Source organism: Trachypithecus francoisi, unplaced genomic scaffold, assembly GCF_009764315.1.
Source record: "Trachypithecus francoisi isolate TF-2019V2 unplaced genomic scaffold, Tfra_2.0 Lachesis_group8, whole genome shotgun sequence".
Classification (NCBI taxonomy): Eukaryota; Metazoa; Chordata; class Mammalia; order Primates; family Cercopithecidae; genus Trachypithecus; species Trachypithecus francoisi.
Window position 1 is genome coordinate 98,240,016 of NW_022681473.1, and position 18,498 is coordinate 98,258,513.

The 18,498-nt window shown below is 38.7% G+C and overlaps 1 protein-coding gene and 1 non-coding gene across 2 annotated transcripts in view; one reads left to right on the forward strand and one right to left on the reverse strand.

Annotated features, from left to right (window-relative positions):
- Nucleotides 1-18,498, forward strand: part of CUL5 (cullin 5) — a 107,539-nt gene that overhangs the window by 36,774 nt on the left and 52,267 nt on the right. Inside the window, 5 exon segments of the mRNA XM_033207648.1 lie at nt 5,698-5,797; nt 9,210-9,386; nt 12,043-12,184; nt 14,030-14,175; nt 14,258-14,338. Of these exon segments, the coding sequence (XP_033063539.1) occupies nt 5,698-5,797; nt 9,210-9,386; nt 12,043-12,184; nt 14,030-14,175; nt 14,258-14,338 (646 nt within the window).
- On the reverse strand, nt 1,365-1,471 carry LOC117081936. The gene has a single exon (XR_004436387.1). It is a non-coding gene; the product is annotated as a U6 spliceosomal RNA (small nuclear RNA).

Here is an 18,498-nt window from a genome sequence, read left to right on the forward strand (position 1 = left end):
TTTTGAGACGGAATCTCTGTCACCCAGGCTGGAGTGCAGTGGCATGATATCGGCTCATCGCAACCTCTGCTTCCCGGGCTCAAGCGTTTCTCCTGCCTCAGCTTCCCAAGTATCTGGGATTACAGGCACCCACCACTGCGCTGGTTAATTTTTGTATTTTTAGTAGAGACAGGGTTTCACTGTGTTGTCCAGGCTGGCCGCGAACTCCTGACCTCAGGTGATCTGCCCACCTCAGCCTCCCAAATGTTGGGATTACAGGCGTGAGCCACCATGCCCACACCTGGCCTGGTGTGTTTTTTTTTTTTTTAAGACAAAGTTTTGCTTTTGTTGCCTAGGTTGGAGTACAGTGGCGTGATCTTGGCTCACTGCAACCTCTGCCTCCTGGGTTCAAGCGATTCTCCTGCCTCAGCCTCCCAAGTAGCTGGGATTACAGGCGCCTGCCGCCACACCTGGCTAATTTTTTGTATTTTTAGTGGAGACAGAGTTTCATCATGTTGGCCAGGCTGGTCTTGAACTCCTGACCTCAGGTGATCCACCCGCCTTGGCCTCCCAAAGTGCTGGGATTACAGGCGTGAGCCACCGCGCCAGGCCCCGTCAGCTTCTTAAAAGGCTTCTTAAACTAACACGAGTCAATGTGGAGTGTCTGGCACGTAGTAAGCAGTTAATACATGTTAGTTTTGTTATAGTAAACTAAATAAAAGATGATGGTGACTCTCATTATGGTAATGGGAGGGAAATGTCCATATTAGAGAGACATTTGCATGATGAATACAATAGGACTGTGATTGAATATAAGGGATAAAAGGGGGTTGGGTTGCTCAATTTCTTTTTTTTTTTTTTTCAGATTTCTTTTTTTTTTTAATTATACTTTAAGTTCTAGGGTACATGTGCATAACGTGCAGGTTTGTTACATATGTATACTTGTGCCATGTTGGTGTGCTGCACCCATCAACTCGTCAGCACCCATCAATTCATCATTTATATCATGTATAACTCCCAATGCACTCCCTCCCCCTCCCCCCTCCCCATGATAGGCCCCAGTGTGTGATGTTACCCTTCCCGAGTCCAAGTGATCTCATTGTTCAGTTCCCACCTATGAGTGAGAACATGCGGTGTTTGGTTTTCTGTTCTTGTGATAGTTTGCTAAGAATGATGGTTTCCAGCTGCATCCATGTCCCTACAAAGGACGCAAACTCATCCTTTTTTATGGCTGCATAGTATTCCATGGTGTATATGTGCCACATTTTCTTAATCCAGTCTGTCACAGATGGACATTTGGGTTGATTCCAAGTCTGCTGTTGTGAATAGTGCCGCAATAAACATACGTGTGCATGTGTCTTTGTAGTAGAATAATTTATAATCCTAAAAATATGGAACGCTTCACGAATTTGCGTGTCATCCTTGCGCAGGGGCCATGCTAATCTTCTCTGTATCGTTCCAATTTTAGTATATGTGCTGCCGAAGCGAGCACAGGTTGCTCAATTTCTTTCTTACCACTTATCACTTCGCATTTCACTTTATAGGGTAGCCACATTGATGTGCTTATAGTTCACTGCAGTTACCATAGTCATCCACAATTCTTTTTTTTTTTTTTTTTTTGAGACAAGAGTCTTGCTCTGTTGCCTGGGCTGCAGTGCAGTGGCAAAATCTCAGCTCACTGCAGCCTCCACCTCCTGGGTTCAAGCAATTCTCATGCCTCAGCCTCCCAAATAGCTGGGACTACAGGTGTGCACCACCATATCAGGCTAATTTTTGTATTTTTCTTTTAGTAGAGATGGGGTTTCACCATGTTGTCTAGGCTGGTCCTGAACACCTGGCCTCAAGTGATCCACCAACTTCGGCATCCCTTAGAGCTGGGATTACAAGCGTGAGACACTGCACCTGGCCCACAATTCTTTATACTGTTGTTTTTTTCATAAAATATCCTCTTTCCTATCTTTGTACACCTTTGCCTGGCAAACTCCTATTTTTGGAGATTAAGCTCAGGAACCATCTATTCCAGAAAGCCTTTCCTTTTCTTCTCTACCTCTCACTCACCCTTACCCTATCCCTGAGTTCCTAAACCATCTTTTGTTTATATACATAAAATAGTTGTAACATACTGAGTTATAGTCAATCAATTTTCTATCAGTTTCTTTTTTTTTTTTTTTTCTTTTTTGAGACAGAGTCTTGCCCTGTTGGCCAGGCTGGAGTGCAGAGGTGCAATCTTGCCTCACTGCAACCTCTGCTTCCTGGGTTCAAGCGATTCCCTTGCCTCAGCCTCCCAAGTAGCTGGGACTACAGGCGCGCACCCTCATGCCTGGCTAACTTTTGTATTTTTAGTAGAGATGGGGTTTCACCATGTTGGCCAGGCTGGTTACAAACTCCTGGCCTCAAGTATCTGTGCACCTTGGCCTCCCAAAGTGCTAGAGTTAAAGGCATGAGCCACCATGCCCAGCCTGTTTCTTTAAAAAAAAAAAATTGTTTTTAGAGGCAGAGCATTACTCTGTCGCTCAGGCTGGAGTGCAGTGGCATAATCGTAGCTCACTGTAACCTTGAACTTCTGAGTTCAGGTGATCTTCCCTCATCAGTCTCCTGAAAAGCTGGGACTACAGGCATGTGCCACCATGCCCAACTAATTATTTTATTTTATTTTTGTATAGATGAGGTCTTGCCATGCAGCCTAGGCTGGTCTCGAACTTCTGGCCTCAAATGATCCTCCTGCCTTGCCCTCCAAGAGTGCTAGGATTACAGGCATGAATCAATATGCCCGGCCAGTCTCTTCTTTTAGACTCTAGATTCCTTTAGTCACTAGGTGAGACTGATTAGGTATGCAGGAGTCATTTAATCGTTTTGTAATTTATTCTAAGAGTGTTGGGAAACCATTAGAGGATTTAAGTATGGGGTAATATGATGTGACTTGAGTTTTGTAAAGATCACTTTAGCTTCTTGTTTAATAGATTGGAGAGTTTCAAGAGTAGATTTCGTTTCGTGTGAGTTCTGGAGGCTGATTTCTTGGCTCCACCATATACTGTGTAATCTTGGATTGTTTTCCTTCAATTTCCCCATCTGTAAAATAAGGATAAAATAGGAGTATTTAAGACTTGCTATGAAGATAAAGTAGGTTAAAAGAATTTAGAATAGTATATGACTGGTGCCTCACGCCTGTAATCCAGCACTTTGGGAGGCCAAGGCAGGTGGATCACCTGAGGTCAGGAATTCGACACCAGCCTGACCAATATGGTAAAACTCCATCTCTACTAAAAATACAAAAATTAGCCTGTGTCGCATGCCTGTAATCCCAGCTACTTGGGAGGCGGAGGCCCGAGAATCGCTTGAACCCAGCAGGCGGAGGTTGCAGTGAGCCAAGATCATGCCATTGCTCTTAAGTCTGGGCAGCAAGAGCGAAACTCCGTCTCAAAATAAATAAATAAATGAATGAATGAATGAATGAATGAATGAATAGTATCTGGCACATAGTAAGTAGTCAGATGTTACCTTCTATATTGTTGTTTAACAAATATTTGTGTGCTTATAGCATCCTAGGCACTGGACCAGATACCATTATCAAACTGAATTGAACAAGTGAAAAAAGCATTCAAATTAATATGGAGACAAAACTTTGGGCTCTAATAATTCTCTAAAAATGGGAATATAGGCCAAGCCCAGTGGCTCATGCCTATATCCTGGCCCTTTGGGAGGCTGAGGTGGCAGGATTGTTTGAGTTCAGGAATTTGTGATCAGTCCAGACAACATAGGGAGACCGTGTCTCTACAAAAAATAAAAAATTAGACAGGCATGGTGGCACACACCTGTGGTCCCAGCTGGTTGGGAGACTGAGGCAGGGTTGAGCCCAGGAGGTTGAGGCTGCAGTGAGCTGTGTTCATGCCACTACACCTCAGACTGGGCAACAGAGTGAGACACTATCTCAAAAAAAAAAAAAAAAAACACAGAGTAGTTAGAATATAAAACAATTTGATTATTGACGTTATAATTCTGGAGATGTTTTATTTGGATTTCTTTGACTTTTTTTTATAGTAGAGGCTCCATTATGAATTGAATGAATCACTGGGGAACATTTTTTGAATGAATGATTCTTCAGTGTGACCCTGTCCTTTTGTTGTAAGTTCCTCTGATTTACAACTTGGTAATTTCACTTATAACTTGGTAATTTTTTTTACTTTTTTTTTTTACTTTTAATTTTTTTTTTTTTTTTTTTTTTTTTTTTTTTTTTTGAGACACCGTTTCACTCTGTTGCCCAGGCTGGAGTTCAGTGGCGCCATCTTGGCTCACTGCAACCTCTGCCTCCCGAGTTCAAGTGATTCTCATGCCTCAGCCTCCAAGTAGCTGGGATTATAGGTGTTCACCACCATGCCTGGCTAATTTTTGTATTATTAGTAGAGATGGGGGTTTCAGCATGTTGGCCAGGCTGGTCTTGAACTCCTGACCTCAAGTGATCTGCCCACCTCATCCTCCCCCAAGTGCTTGGATTACAGGCTTGAGCCACCACACCTAGCCTACAACTAGGTAATTAAGAAATTAATTTTCTGAACATGCTGTACTGATATTAAATATATTTCTATAATGAAGGACCTTTTTGTAAACTATGTCAGCTTTGTAAGTTCTGAGTTTTTATATATCAGTTTATGATAACTTTTGTTTTTGTTTTTTTGTTTAAAGGAGAAAGAGTAATTGATGTGTAAATGGGTAATACATGGGGAAGCTAGGAGATTTGCTTTATTGTGATTTAAGTGACTAATTCTTTTAAAAAGACAAAATAGGCCCACAATCCCACCATTTTGGGAGGCTGAGGCAGGAGAATTGCTTGAGGATTTGAGTTCAAGCCCAGACTGGGCAACATAGCAAAACCCCATCTCTATCAAAAATTTTAAAAACTAGACAGGTGCATGCTTGTAGTCCCAGCTACTCAGGAGGCTGAGGCGGGGGGATCCCTTGAGCAGAGAAGTTTGAGACTGCAGTGAGCTATGGTTGTGGCACTGCACTCCAGCCTGGGTGACAGAGTATATAACAAGGTTGGGCATGGTGGCTCACACTTTTAATTCCAGCACTTTGGAGACTGAGGCAGGAGGATCCCTTGAAACCACGAGTTCAAGACCAGCCTGGACAACATAGCAAGACTGTCTCTACAAAAGAATTTTTAAAAAATTAGGCGTGGTGGCATGCTTCTGTAGTCCCAGCTCTTGGGAGCCTGAGGTGGGAGGATCTCCTCAACCCAGGAGGTCAAGGCTGCAGTGAGCCATGATCTTGCCACTGCACACTAGCCTGGGCAACAGAGTGAGACCTTGTCTCTAAAAAATAAAAATTAAAAAAATTTTAAAAATAATTAAAAGGACAAAATAGTGTACAACTATTGTGTTAAAGAATTAAAAAGATTTGTAGTTGTTTTTGCACAGGAAAATATTACTGGCAGTTAACTTTGGGCAGTGACATTGGGAGATGGAGACATGCTTTCATAACTAAATTGTATGTGGTAAGTAGCAGAGAATTAAGGAGGAAAACAATGGCAAAAGAAAATAAAAATAGAAACATGTATATATGAGGCAATTTACAAGTGTGCTTGGGTTGTATGAGTGAATTCAGACAATATTAGCTTGGTTCTAATATGGTCTGTGGAAACTGTACTGAAATAGAATTTAAGATGTTTTGTTCAGTTCTTGTTTCGTCATTAATGTTTGTTTACTTACTTTATATTCACAGGGATGTGCATGCAGTCTGTCTTTGGGATGATAAAGGCCCAGCAAAAATTCATCAGGCTTTAAAAGAAGATATTCTTGAGTTTATTAAGCAAGCGCAGGCAGTAAGTTCTACGTGCTTATTTTAGACTTGTTTTAAAACTACTCAGATAATATCATATTTTATAATTTTGAAAGTAGAACTTCTTGAAGTAATTTAAAAATATTGCATTGACTTTTGACACATTTGTTAAATAACTTTATTCATGAAATGATCGTCATTAGTTGGATTATTTTTTTCCCGCAGTGATACTTCTGTCAAGAGAGTACATGTTATATTTAATTAAAAGATGCTATAGCAAATTCAATTTTTTATTTTTTTAGAAGTTCCCGCCATCATTATTTTTTGGCTACACATCAGTCCACACAAATCTGTTTTTTTTCTCTCATTACTAATACCTCTTCTCAAGTTGACAGTAATTTCAATTCCAGATCCTTCTCCAGTTGTAAATTCTTTAGACGGTCCTTTGTATTGCTAGTGCTGAGCCAAAATTCAGCACTCTTGTATTGCTATTATGTATAAATGGCCAATAATATCAAAAGGAAGACAAAGCTCATTTAGGCATTAGGTCAGTTATTCAAGAGTTAGTTTTTTGTTTTTTTGACACCTTGTAATGTTTCAAATCAACCACAGCCTTTCTTATGAATAAATCCCTTACCTTTTTGAGGAGGACCCTAAGGACATGAAATTATTTTCCTTTCTATAACATGAGGTGTGGGGCAGGGCACAGTAGCTCAGGACTGTAATCCCAGCACTTTGGGAGGCTGAGGCAGGCAAATCGCTTGAGTTCAAGAGTTTGAGACCAGCCTGGGAAACGTAGTGAGACCTCGTCTCTATACAAATAAAAAATTACCCAAGCGTGATGATGCACACCTGTGGTTGCAGCCACTCTGGAGGCTGAGGCAGGAGAATTGTGTGAGCGAAGAAGGTTGAGGCTGAAAAAGAAAAAAAAAGTCTGATCTGATGGCTAGAAGTCCAGGCTAGAATTTCTTATTCTTTAGTTGGATCATTCCATTAATGTCTTATACAACATTAGTGAAAGTAGTTTGTTAAATCGTATTATTAAATACTAAAGGGTGCTTAGCAGTTGAAAATTAAAAATGAGTTTTTTCTATATATGACTTAAGATATTGAAATCAAGTATATGATTGGCATATATTTTAATTTTGCTAGTAGCTACTACCATGATGGAGTAAGACTAATGTATTGGATATTACTTGAGAAATTAAGTGTTTTATTGATAATTTCTTGACAAATTTTTTAAATTGTAGTTTTATAGGAAGTTACCTTTTAATGAAAATAAATTTTATTTTCAAGCACTTAGAAAATTAAATGTTTCAGTATCACAATTTAAAACTATTTTCTTAGAACTAATTTAGAGATACAGTTTCTACTTGCATTGGGAAATGTACAATGTTTTCTTTTTATTACTTGATAAAGATAAATTATGTTTATTTCAAATTGATAGAGCTTTATTCTTCAGTGTCTGGAAATAAACTTCTAAAGAGTTACCTTAGATGTTATTAACAGATGTTAAAAAATATACTGAACACTGGGGAAAAAAGTAGGGAAGGGTTTCACTGTAACATGACTGAATAAAGTCTGGAAATGTAGACATCAGCAAAAATCCAAGAATGGGATTTAGCACCACTGATTCTGAGCAGTTAATAGGAATAGCAATGCTAGACATGGGTCTTAAAAAGACCCATCTTAAAGAGATTTTTAAATGCTTAAGAATTTTTTTTTAATTGTGAATCATTTTACTAGGTAATCTTCAATTGAACATACCTTGTTAGGAAGGACCAGATCTTCCAAATGGTTGAAAGGCAATATGCATTGAAATGTTTATAACATTTTTTAAAGAACAAAAAAAAAAAAAAGAAGTAAAAATAATAAACATAGGTGGAGTCTTTTTTTTTTTTTTTTTTTAACTTAGATTAATACAACTGTTTTATTTGTTCACAATTCTGTGGCTTAGCAATTTGGGCTGGTCTCAGCTGATTTTTGCCTAAGCTTATTAATGCAGTAGCAGTGAGTTGTTGGACCAAGTGGTCTAAGAAAGCATTAAAACACATATATGGTTTTTGGTGCGGCTTTCTCTTCCCTGTGTAGTTTCTAATTCTCAAGGAAACCAGCCTTTGAGATGAAAGTAGAATCTACAATACCTGTTCACAGATAGGCTGAGAAATCTCACAGTGTTATATCGGTAGTGTTCTATTGGTCAAAGTAAATCACAGGACCAGCCCAAACTCCAATAATGGGGAAAGAGACTTCACCACCTTTTTTTTTTTTTTTTTGAGACGGATTCTCGTTCTGTCGCCTAGCTCGATCTTGGCTCACTACAACCTCCGCCTCCCGGATTCAAGCGATTCTCCCGCCTCAGCCTCCCAAGCAGCTGAGATTACAGGCGCATGCCACCATGTCTGGCTGGTTTTTGTATTTCTAGTAGAGACGGGATTTCACCATGTTGGTCAGGCTGGTCTCGAACTCATGACCTCGTAATCTACCTGCCTCAGCCTCCCAGAGTGCTGGGATTATAGGCATGAGCCACTGTACCTGACGTGACTCCACCACCTTTTAAAAAATTGAGATATAATTAACATACCATAAAATTTACTCTCTTAAAGGATATGATTCAGTGAGTTGTAGTATATTTCATAAAGTTGTGCAACCGTCACCCAATAATCCCAGAATATTTTCATCACCCTAAAAAGAAATCCTATACCTATGAACAGTCACTCCTTCTCCCAACCCACTAAATCACTGATCTGTTGTCCCTATGGATATTTCTGTATTTGACATTTTCTATAATTGGAATAATAATATATGGCCTTTTGTCACTAGTTTCTTTCACAATATTTGTTTCTCTTTATGGCCGAATAATATCTGTTGTTTGGATATACCATATATTGTGGGGTTTTTGGGTTTCTTTTTTCATTTGTTTAGTTTTTTTTTCTTTTTGAGACGGTATTTTTCTGTCACCCAGGCCAGAGTGCAGTGGCCAAATCACAGCTTACTGTAGCCTCTGATGCAATCCTCACCCTCCTAAGTAGCTGGGACCACAGTCACGCACCACCACACCCAGCTAGTTTTTTGTTTTATTTGTAGAGATGAGGTCTTGCTGTGTTGCCCAGGTTGGTGTCACATTCCTGAGCTCAAGCAATCCTCCCGCCTCAGCCTCCCAAAGTGCTGGGACTACAGGTATGAGCCACCATGCCTGGCCCCTATATTGTTTATCCATATTTCAGCTAGTGAATATTTGGGTTGTTTCTACTTTTTATCTCTTTTGAATAATGCTGCTATGAACATTCATATACAAGTTTTTTTTGTGAACATGTTTTAATTTCTTTTGGATATAAGAGCTTGTACAATAATTTAAAAATTATGTACAATTTAAATTTTGGGATGATATGTTTTGTTCTTAATTTTTCAAAGCAACTGCATTTATTTCAAATTGGTACACCTCTTTTTTTCAGCGAGTACTGAGCCATCAAGATGATACAGCTTTGCTAAAAGCATATATTGTTGAATGGAGAAAGTTCTTTACACAATGTGATATTTTACCAAAACCTTTTTGTCAACTAGAAATTACTTTAATGGGTAAACAGGGCAGCAATAAAAAATCAAATGTGGAAGACAGTATTGTTCGAAAGGTAAGACTGTTTTTCTCATTGTTTTCCTAATATTCTTCAGAAAGAGGGTGATTTGGAAGCATTTGAAAGTAATTTAAACTTTTAAGTGGGTTTTTCTACTTCACATGTAAATTGCTTTTCAGCTCTTATTAGATTTTATTGAATAATACTCTTATTTATGTCTTTAGCTTCAATCTTGTTTCATCTTTTTATGTGGTCTTAAGCTGTAGATCTGTGTCTTCAACCATTATCTCCTTTACTTTTCCTTTTTACTTTCTCCTTTTCCTGGTATTATCTTCAGTATTTTATGTCTCTATTATTTCTTTATACTCTTTTTTTTTTTTTTTTTTTTTTAAAGAACTGGAGCATCACTCTGTCGCCTAGGCTGGAGTGTGCAGTGGCACAATCTCTGCTCACTGTAGCCTCCACCTCCCGGGTTCAAGTAGTTCTCCTGCCTCAGCCTCCTGAGTAGCTGGGACTACAGGCATGCGCCACCACACCCGGCTATTTTTTTGTATTTTTAGTAGAGACCTGGTTTCACCATGTTGGCCAGGCTGGTCTCGAACTCCTGCCCTCAGGTGATCCGCCTGTCTCGGCCTCCGAAACTGTTGGAATTACAGGCATGAGCCACCACACCCAGCCTATACCCTTACTAGAAATTAAATTTTTTTTCTCCTCTCTCAAAAATTTCCTTTTATTAGGTTACCTTCTGATATCTTTATATTTAATTGTGGCTAAACTGCTATGTTTATAATTTCCCTTTTACTTAATTCTTCTATTATAAATTCAGTGTGTACTGTGCCTATTTTCTATTCAAAATTTGTGTCAAGTAACCAGTCATGATTTAATGGAAAGAACTCAGTGCTGAATATGAAGGGTCCTAGGTTTCCCTTTCAACTCTTCAACCTCTGTCCTCATTTTCCATGTATCTTTCCACTTTTAAGAATCAAATGGAACCATAGATTTGAAAAGTAAAAAATGCCATTTGAACTTTAGTCAATTTGCTGTTTGCTGTGATGGTTATAGTAACACACTCCGGCATTACAATAGTGTAACCTGGGCATTGTTGCCCCATCCCAGCCTTAAAATTTGCTCTGATGTTGACAGGGATTCTGTAAATTTAGATACCCAGTGGTTCTTCAGTGATAGAAATCACTGCAATATGGGAAATCAGTGCCAAGAAAAAAATAAAAGTGAAAAACACTTCTGGCTGCTATTTAATTTGTAGTCTCATAATCTTGTCCTCTTTTTTTGGCCATTCTCTGTTGGTTGTGGGAAGTTTTGACATTCTCTATTGGTTGTGGGAAGCAGCATCCACTTAGTGATTAAGTGTATCAATTCTGGGACCACAGTTTTTGGATTCACATCTCAGTGTTGCCACTGATGAGATGCATAAATGTGGAAAGTTAGCTTTGCTATCTGTACCCCAGGTTTCACGTATCTAAAGGGGGGATAATCATAGTACCTATATCAATTGAGATTATGAGAATTAAATGAGTTATATGCGGACAATACATACAGCAGTCCCAGGTACAGAATGAGTGTTAGAAAACTGTTAACTCTTGTTGTGATTGTTGCTGTTATTAATGTATCTCCTACATCTAACCAAGTTTCTTGGAGTACTGATATAATCACCAATGTTTATATACCATTTTTATCATTTAATGGAACATCTAAAAAGTAGAGTTGCCTACTCTTTTATAAGGTCCAGTATCAGATTTTCAGTTGATCCTTTTTGCATTTTTTATGTGTCTTTACAAACATATGTATATGTCTATTTCAAACCATCAATATATCTGAAACTCAACCATGGAACTATAGGAAAATAAACATTTTCCATGTATTATCATAGTTAATTTTTACAGCCACTGAAATTTGCACTATTATTTTGACCATTTTACACATAAGAAAGCAGATAAATAAGTAACAGCTGGGATTGAATTCCAGTTATGTTGGATTCTGAAACATTTGTTCTTTATTTACTTTTGTTTTGTTTGAAATGGGGTCTTGCTGTGTTGCCCAGGCTAGAGTGGAATGGTGTGATCTGGGCTTGCTGCAGCCTTGCCCTCTTGGACTTAAGTGATCCTCCCACCTAAGCCTCCCAAGTAGCTGGGAGTACAAGTGCATGCCAGCATCCCTAGCAAATTTTTGTATTTTTTGTTGTCGTTGAGATGGGTCTTACTGTGTTGCCAAGGCTACTCTCAAACTCCTGGCCTCAAGTGATCCTCCCATGTTGGCCTCCCAAGGTTTTGGGATTAGACCACATTTAGTCGACCCTTGTTTACCATTATGCTAAATATACTGCTTCCCTGAAGTATTTGAGTGAATGCAACCTAAGTTATTTTGAAACAGGGTCTTACTCTGTCACCCAGGCTGGAGTGCAGTGGCATGGTCTTGGCTCATTGGGACTACAGGTGTGCACCACCATGCCTGGCTATTTTTTTTTTTTTTTGTATTTTTTTTATAGAGAGAGGAGTTTGCACTGCTACCCAGGCTGGTCTCGAACTCATGGACTCCAGCGATCCACCTGCCTCGGCCTCCCAAATTGGTGGGACTACAGGCATGAGCCACTGCACCTGGCCCAGGCCTACGAATTTGATTTCCTTTTTTGGTGTTTGTACATGATACTTTGTGTAGTAATAATTGAAAATTATGTTACAATTTGTTGTTTTCCTAGCTTATGCTTGATACGTGGAATGAGTCAATCTTTTCAAATATAAAAAACAGACTCCAAGATAGTGCAATGAAGCTGGTACATGCTGAGAGATTGGGAGAAGCTTTTGATTCTCAACTGGTTATTGGAGTAAGAGAATCGTATGGTATGTTCTGAACTTTTATGATCATAATTTCTGTTTCACGGAAATTGTAGAACAATTATGGAATAGCACAAAGTTGTGTTTATTAGCATACAAAGTTACATCTACTTTTTGTACTAGATTTTTTTTAAGAGTACACAAATTATATTCTGCTTAAAAGTGTATAAAAATTCATATTAATGTGGTTAATATTTTCATGCCATTAATTTCTTGGCAAGTCTTTTTAGTGAAGTAAATTAGATATATAAATTTGAATGTATAGCTTATAAAAGGTAACTAGTTCATTAAAAGGTTAGGTATTCATGTTTCAGGAAGCAGGTTAATTCCATGAAAAGTAATGAAAAGGAGAGCATGTAGGAGCACATTCTCTCTGACTTCTAATCTGTTTCCTGTTACTTAGAGTATGCCTCTTCCCCACGCTTCATCCTCCTCCTGGAGGCCTTTCTTCATTCCCAGACTAAGTTAAGTTCTGTCATTTAGTGCTTCACAGTACCTGTGCCTCCTTGGCATAGTACTTTTATTTAATTGTGTTGTTAGCACTGTGTCTTTAGTGAACATAGAATGCATGGCACAAAATCACTCTAGATAAGTGTTTATTGAGTTAATGAACCTATAGAGTTATTTTTGACTGGCTTTTCTTCATTGCCCCCATAATCCTTTAGTTAACAAGCCTTTAGATTTTCACTAGCAGTGCTCCTGAAATTTGTTTTTATTTGAACTGCCACCAGACATTAAACTTTACATGCAGAGTTCTGAAACAGTCGTCTTATAATGATCTTATTGCTGTTGTTTAACCCATATGCTGTTCATAAATGTTTAAGCACTATTTTATTGGTATTTTTTCTACTTACCCCTTAAGTGCTACACCATGCTTTTTTTTTTTTTTTTTTTAAAGAGATGGGGTTTTGCTCTGTTGCCCAAGCTAGAGTGCAGTGACGTGATCATGGCTCATTGAACCTCCACTTCTCAGGCTCAAACAGTCCTCCTATCTCAGCCTCCTGAGTAGCTGGGACTGCAGGCATGTAGCACCACACCTGGCTAATGTTTTTCTTTTTTTTTTTCTTTTTTTGAGACAGAATCTCACTCTGTCACCCAGGTTGAAGTGCAGTGGCATGCTCTCAGCTCACTGCAACCTCCACTTCCCGGGTCCAAGCAGTTTTCATACCTCAGCCTCCAGAATAGCTGAGATTACAGGTGTGTGACATCACGCCCAGCTAATTTTTGTATTTTTAGTAGAAACAGGGTTTCACCATAGTGGCCAGGCTGTTCTTAAACTCTTGACTTCAAGTAATCTGCCCATCTTGGCCTCCCACAGTGCTAGGATTACAAGTGTGAGCCTTTGTGCACGGCCTTAATTTTTCTGTAGACACATGATTTTACTATGTTGCCCAGGACGTCTTCACAACCATTTGTAATTTACCATTCTACCTTACCTTCTATTAACCTTGCAATCCACTTAGACAACCTAGTCATATTTTCTTGTGCTTTTTTGCTTCTGAATATTTACTTACCTTACTAATCTCCATTTATGCAAATTCTAGTTGATTCTTTAAGATTCAGTTTAAATCCCATTGCTTCTGTGAATGTTTTCTTGATTATTCAGTTAGAAGTCAGTCTCTTACCTATTCAAAAATAAAATAGTCTATATTTGTATTATTTATTTGTTACTTTCCTGCTTTGTGCTGTCATCTTCTTCTTATGGAGAAGGATTTTGTCTTATATAATTATATGTTCTCTTGAGCATTGTTACCTTGCACATAGTGACTCCTCGATATTTATTTCATTTATTATACCCAAAATATTGATTTTAATCATAATTGGAGTAATACTTTATTTTCTGTTTTTCAGTTAACCTTTGTTCTAATCCTGAGGATAAGCTTCAAATTTATAGGGACAATTTTGAGAAGGCATACTTGGATTCAACAGAGAGATTTTATAGAACACAAGCACCCTCGTATTTACAACAAAATGGTGTACAGAATTATATGAAATATGTAAGTTAGAACTTAGCATATGTGATAATTTGAGCAATTCTCTTGATATTCTTAAAATGATTGCTATTTTGCTTCTGGACAGGCAGATGCTAAATTAAAAGAAGAAGAAAAACGAGCACTACGTTATTTAGAAACAAGACGAGAATGTAACTCTGTTGAAGCAGTAAGTAATGTTATAATTGTACATTTTGTGGGATTATTTGAAATACAGAAGCATAGGAATGGCAAATAAACAACACAACATTATTTTACAGCTAACATTGTTAATTGATTTTAGTTCTTTTTGCCTATGAACCATAGCACAGCTTCATAGGAAGTATCTTATTCAGAACACATTGTCCTTTGGAGCTGGTATGCAAGATCAAATCTATTTGCCATACCTGTTCTAGAGGTTATTTAATATAATTAATTTTTGGTAAGTTTTCTTTTATTATGTTTTATGGATATCTAAAGTTAACCATTTTTGTGATTTTCATGTTGCAAGTAATATATGCTCCCTTAGAGATACAATTGACTCTCTTTTTTTGTGCCAGTTATGTTCTCTGAAGTGGCTGCAGACACCAAATTAGTAAATAATGAATCCTTTATTCTTAGGGGATATTTCTTCTCCTTCTGGGAAGATGTTTCAAACTTCATTTGTCATGAGGTAAAATATTAATTATTATTATTTTTAGAAACAAAGTCTTGCTCTCTTGCCCAGGCTGGAGTGCAGTGGTACAGTTATACCTCACTGTAACTCCTGGGCATAAGGGCCCCTCCTGCCTCAGCCTCCTAAGTAGCTGGGACTACAGGCATACGTCACCGTGCCTGACAAATTATATATATATATATATATATATATATATACACACTTTATCTTTTTTTTTTTTGAGACAAGGGCTCTCTCTGTTGCCCAGGCTGGAGTGCAGTGGTACAATCTTGTCTCCCTGCAACCTCTGCCTGAAAGGCTCAAGCAGTTCTCCTGCCTCAGCCTCCCAAGTGCTGGGACTATGAGTGCATGCCACCATGCCTGACTAATTTTTTTATTTTCAGTAGAGATGGGGTTTCACCATGCTGCCCAGGCTGGTCTTGAACTCCTAAGCTCAGGTGATCCACCCGCCTTGGCCTCCCAGAGTGTTGGGATTACAGGCGTGAGCGACTGCGCCCGGCCACCTGGCTAATGTGTTTTTTTTTTTTTTTCATAGAGAGCAGGTTTTGCTATGTAGCCCAGGCTGGTTTTGAACTCCTGGCCTCAAGCAATCCTTCCTCCTCAACCTCCCAAAATGCTGGGATTATGGGCATGAGCCACCATACTTGGCCTCAAAATATTAATAATTTGATGAAAGCATCAGCTTTTTATATTGTTTTATTTACTTTACGTTATATGATAAAATGCATATTTTAAAAAGCAAAAAACTGGTCAGTGATAGTACCATGGTAGGTGTTTTCTTTTACATGGAGGACTGACCTTAGGGTGCTTTAGTATAAGTAAAGTTAGAATGTGGTTGGGACAGTCTTGGAATTGTTGAAACACAACAATAATATTTCCTCTGGTTCCTTTCAGTCTTTGGAGCCTAGGAACTTGATTTAGATTTGCATTCTCAGGAATAACGTTCTAGCTTGCCCATAATCAAATATTTTTCAACTATGAATGGGACTAAAAATTTTTTTTTACTTTTGACTTTTCTTTGGCTTTGTCCATCTTAAGTGGTAGTTGTGTTTATTTTATTCTTTGTTCAGAAATCATGCTGAGTTGGATGTCTTTTCCCTTTGGTTCTTTTAATTTTTGTTTTGCTTGTCCTTGATTTGCAGTATGCATCCTCTTTGAGCGGTTGAAATAGTTTTGATATTGGCAAAAGGAAGGATAATTTAGTGGTTATTTATAGAAGTTCTTTATAGATATATAAATCCAGGCTTGGGCTACATTCAGAAGGCCAGGAAGGCTATTGACTTTTTTTTTGAAAACAGGTGGGCCACAGAGTTGTCCCTTAGGAAGATTAATCTGGTGACAGGAAAGATGAAAGACTGGAATGGGGAAGAGCTGGGAATAAGAAGTAGAAAGTGTTTGCAGTAATTCAGGCAAGGTATTAGGCAGACCAAGTAGAGTTACGGTAGTGGGAATGGAAAAGACAAGGGGAGAGAGAAACTTCTTAGAGGTGGAACGTTGTTCACATGGATGGGGCTAAATATCACAGAGAATCAAGCCAATAATGTTTCTGAGGTTTCAGCCATAGAGAGCTGTGCTGCTACGGAGAGATTAGGTATAAAAATAAGTCTTAGTGAGGGAGAAAGGATGAGTTCATTTTGGAGGATTTGGGTATTTGTTATAGATTGATGTACCTGTAGCACCTGGATGGGGATGTTAGAGTTTTATAAGGTGAAATTGTTTTGATCTCCTACTGCAATTTATATAAGTTGGTTATATCATAGCCACATTAAACTTACGAACTTTCAACTATAAAGGGCCAACTAAAAGAATGAGTCCAGAGTAGCTGGGACTACAGGTGCATGCCACTACGACTGGCTAATTTTTTATTTTTTGAGATCACATCTCACTGTGTTGCTAAGGCTTCTTTCAAACTCCTGGACTTGAGCAGTTCTCCCACCTCGACCTCCCAGAGTGCTGGGATTACAGGCACGAGCCACGGCACTTAGCAGTAATGGTCAAAAGTTTGAAATGAAATAGGATATTTGCATAGTTTCAAAGTATCTTCCCCAAGATATTTACTAAAGGAGAAGCCTGAAGATGCCATCTTAATTAAGTGATCAAGGTGAGCATCACCAGTAGTAGGACATGCTGATATACCCTGTGATATGATACACTAAGAAGAATACAATATTATTTCTGTTTTATTCTTGCCAAAAATGTATAATCTTACTGTAATAATGAGGAAAGATTAAACAATTCCAAATTGATTGATAGCCTACAAAATGGCTAATGTTCTTTAAGGTGTCAAGACTGTAACAGACTGAAGGATAAAGGAACTGCCACAGATTGGATGAGAGTAGGAGAAATAACAACTAAATGCAACATGGGCTTGTGGATAGGATCCTGGAATAGAAGGACATTAGTGGAAAAACTGGTGAAATGAATAAGAGCTAGAGTTAAATTGATAGTATTGCACCAATACTATTTTCCTGGTTTTGATAGTTGTACTATAGTTATGTAAGATGTTAATGTTGGGAGAAGTGAGGTGCTATTTTTCTGCTAACTTTTCTGTAATCATCAATCAAAATAAAGAAGTTGCAAAAGAATATTGGCTGGGCGCAGTGGCTCACACCTGTAATCCCAGCACTTTGGGAGGCCGAGGCGGGCACATCACCTGGTCAGGAGTTCGAGACCAGCCTGACCAATATGGTGAAACCCTGTCTCTATTAAAAATACAAAAATTAGCCGGGCGTGGTGGCATGCACTGTAATCCCAGCTACTCACGAGGCTGAGGCAGGAGAATCTCTTGAACCTGGGAGGCAGAGGTTGCAGTGAGCCGAGATTGCGCCACTGTACTCCAGCCTGGGCGACAGAGCAAGACTCTGTCTCAAAAAAAAAAAGAATATTATGAAGAGTGCCTTTTTTTTTTTTTTTTGGAAACATAGCCTTGATGTGTCACCCAGGCTAGAGTGCAGAGGCGTAATCTCCGCTCACTGCAACCTCTGCCTCCCAGGTTCATGTGATTCTCATGCCTTAGCCTCCTGAGTAGCTGGGACTACAGGTGCCCACCACCACGCCCGGCTAATTTTTTGTATTTTTAGTAGAGACAGGGTTTCACCATGTTAGCCAGAATGGTCTTGATTTCCTGACTTCGTGATCCACCCACCTCTGCCTCCCAAAGTGCTGGGATTACAGGTGTGAACCACCACACCTGGCCAAAAGTGATTTTTTTTTAATTTTTTATTTTTTAATGAAGTAAGAGTAATGCTATAGAGTGTATTGGTGGTGGTAATGCTTCTGCTGCTGCTTTTACTTTATGGAATATGGTCAGAAAAGGTCTCTTTGAGGGAATGATATTGGAGTTAAGACCTGAATGATAGGGAACTAGCCTTGTGAAGATCTGAGACAAAAGCATTTCAGGCCGAAGGAAGAGCAAGTGTAAAAGCTTTGAAGGGGGAAGGAGCTTAACATATTTTAGGAACAGAAAAAGGTTAGTGTGGCTAGAGCATCACAGGTGAGGGATGGAGAGTGATGCAAGATAAGGATAGACAAGAAAGCAGAGTTCAGTGCAATGAGAAGCCAATCAAAGATTTTAAGCAGAGAACTGATTCGATTTCCATATTACAAAATAGCGTTTGGTCTGCAGTATGGTATTTAACAATCTAGATGAGAGGTATTGGTGGCAGTAGAGATGG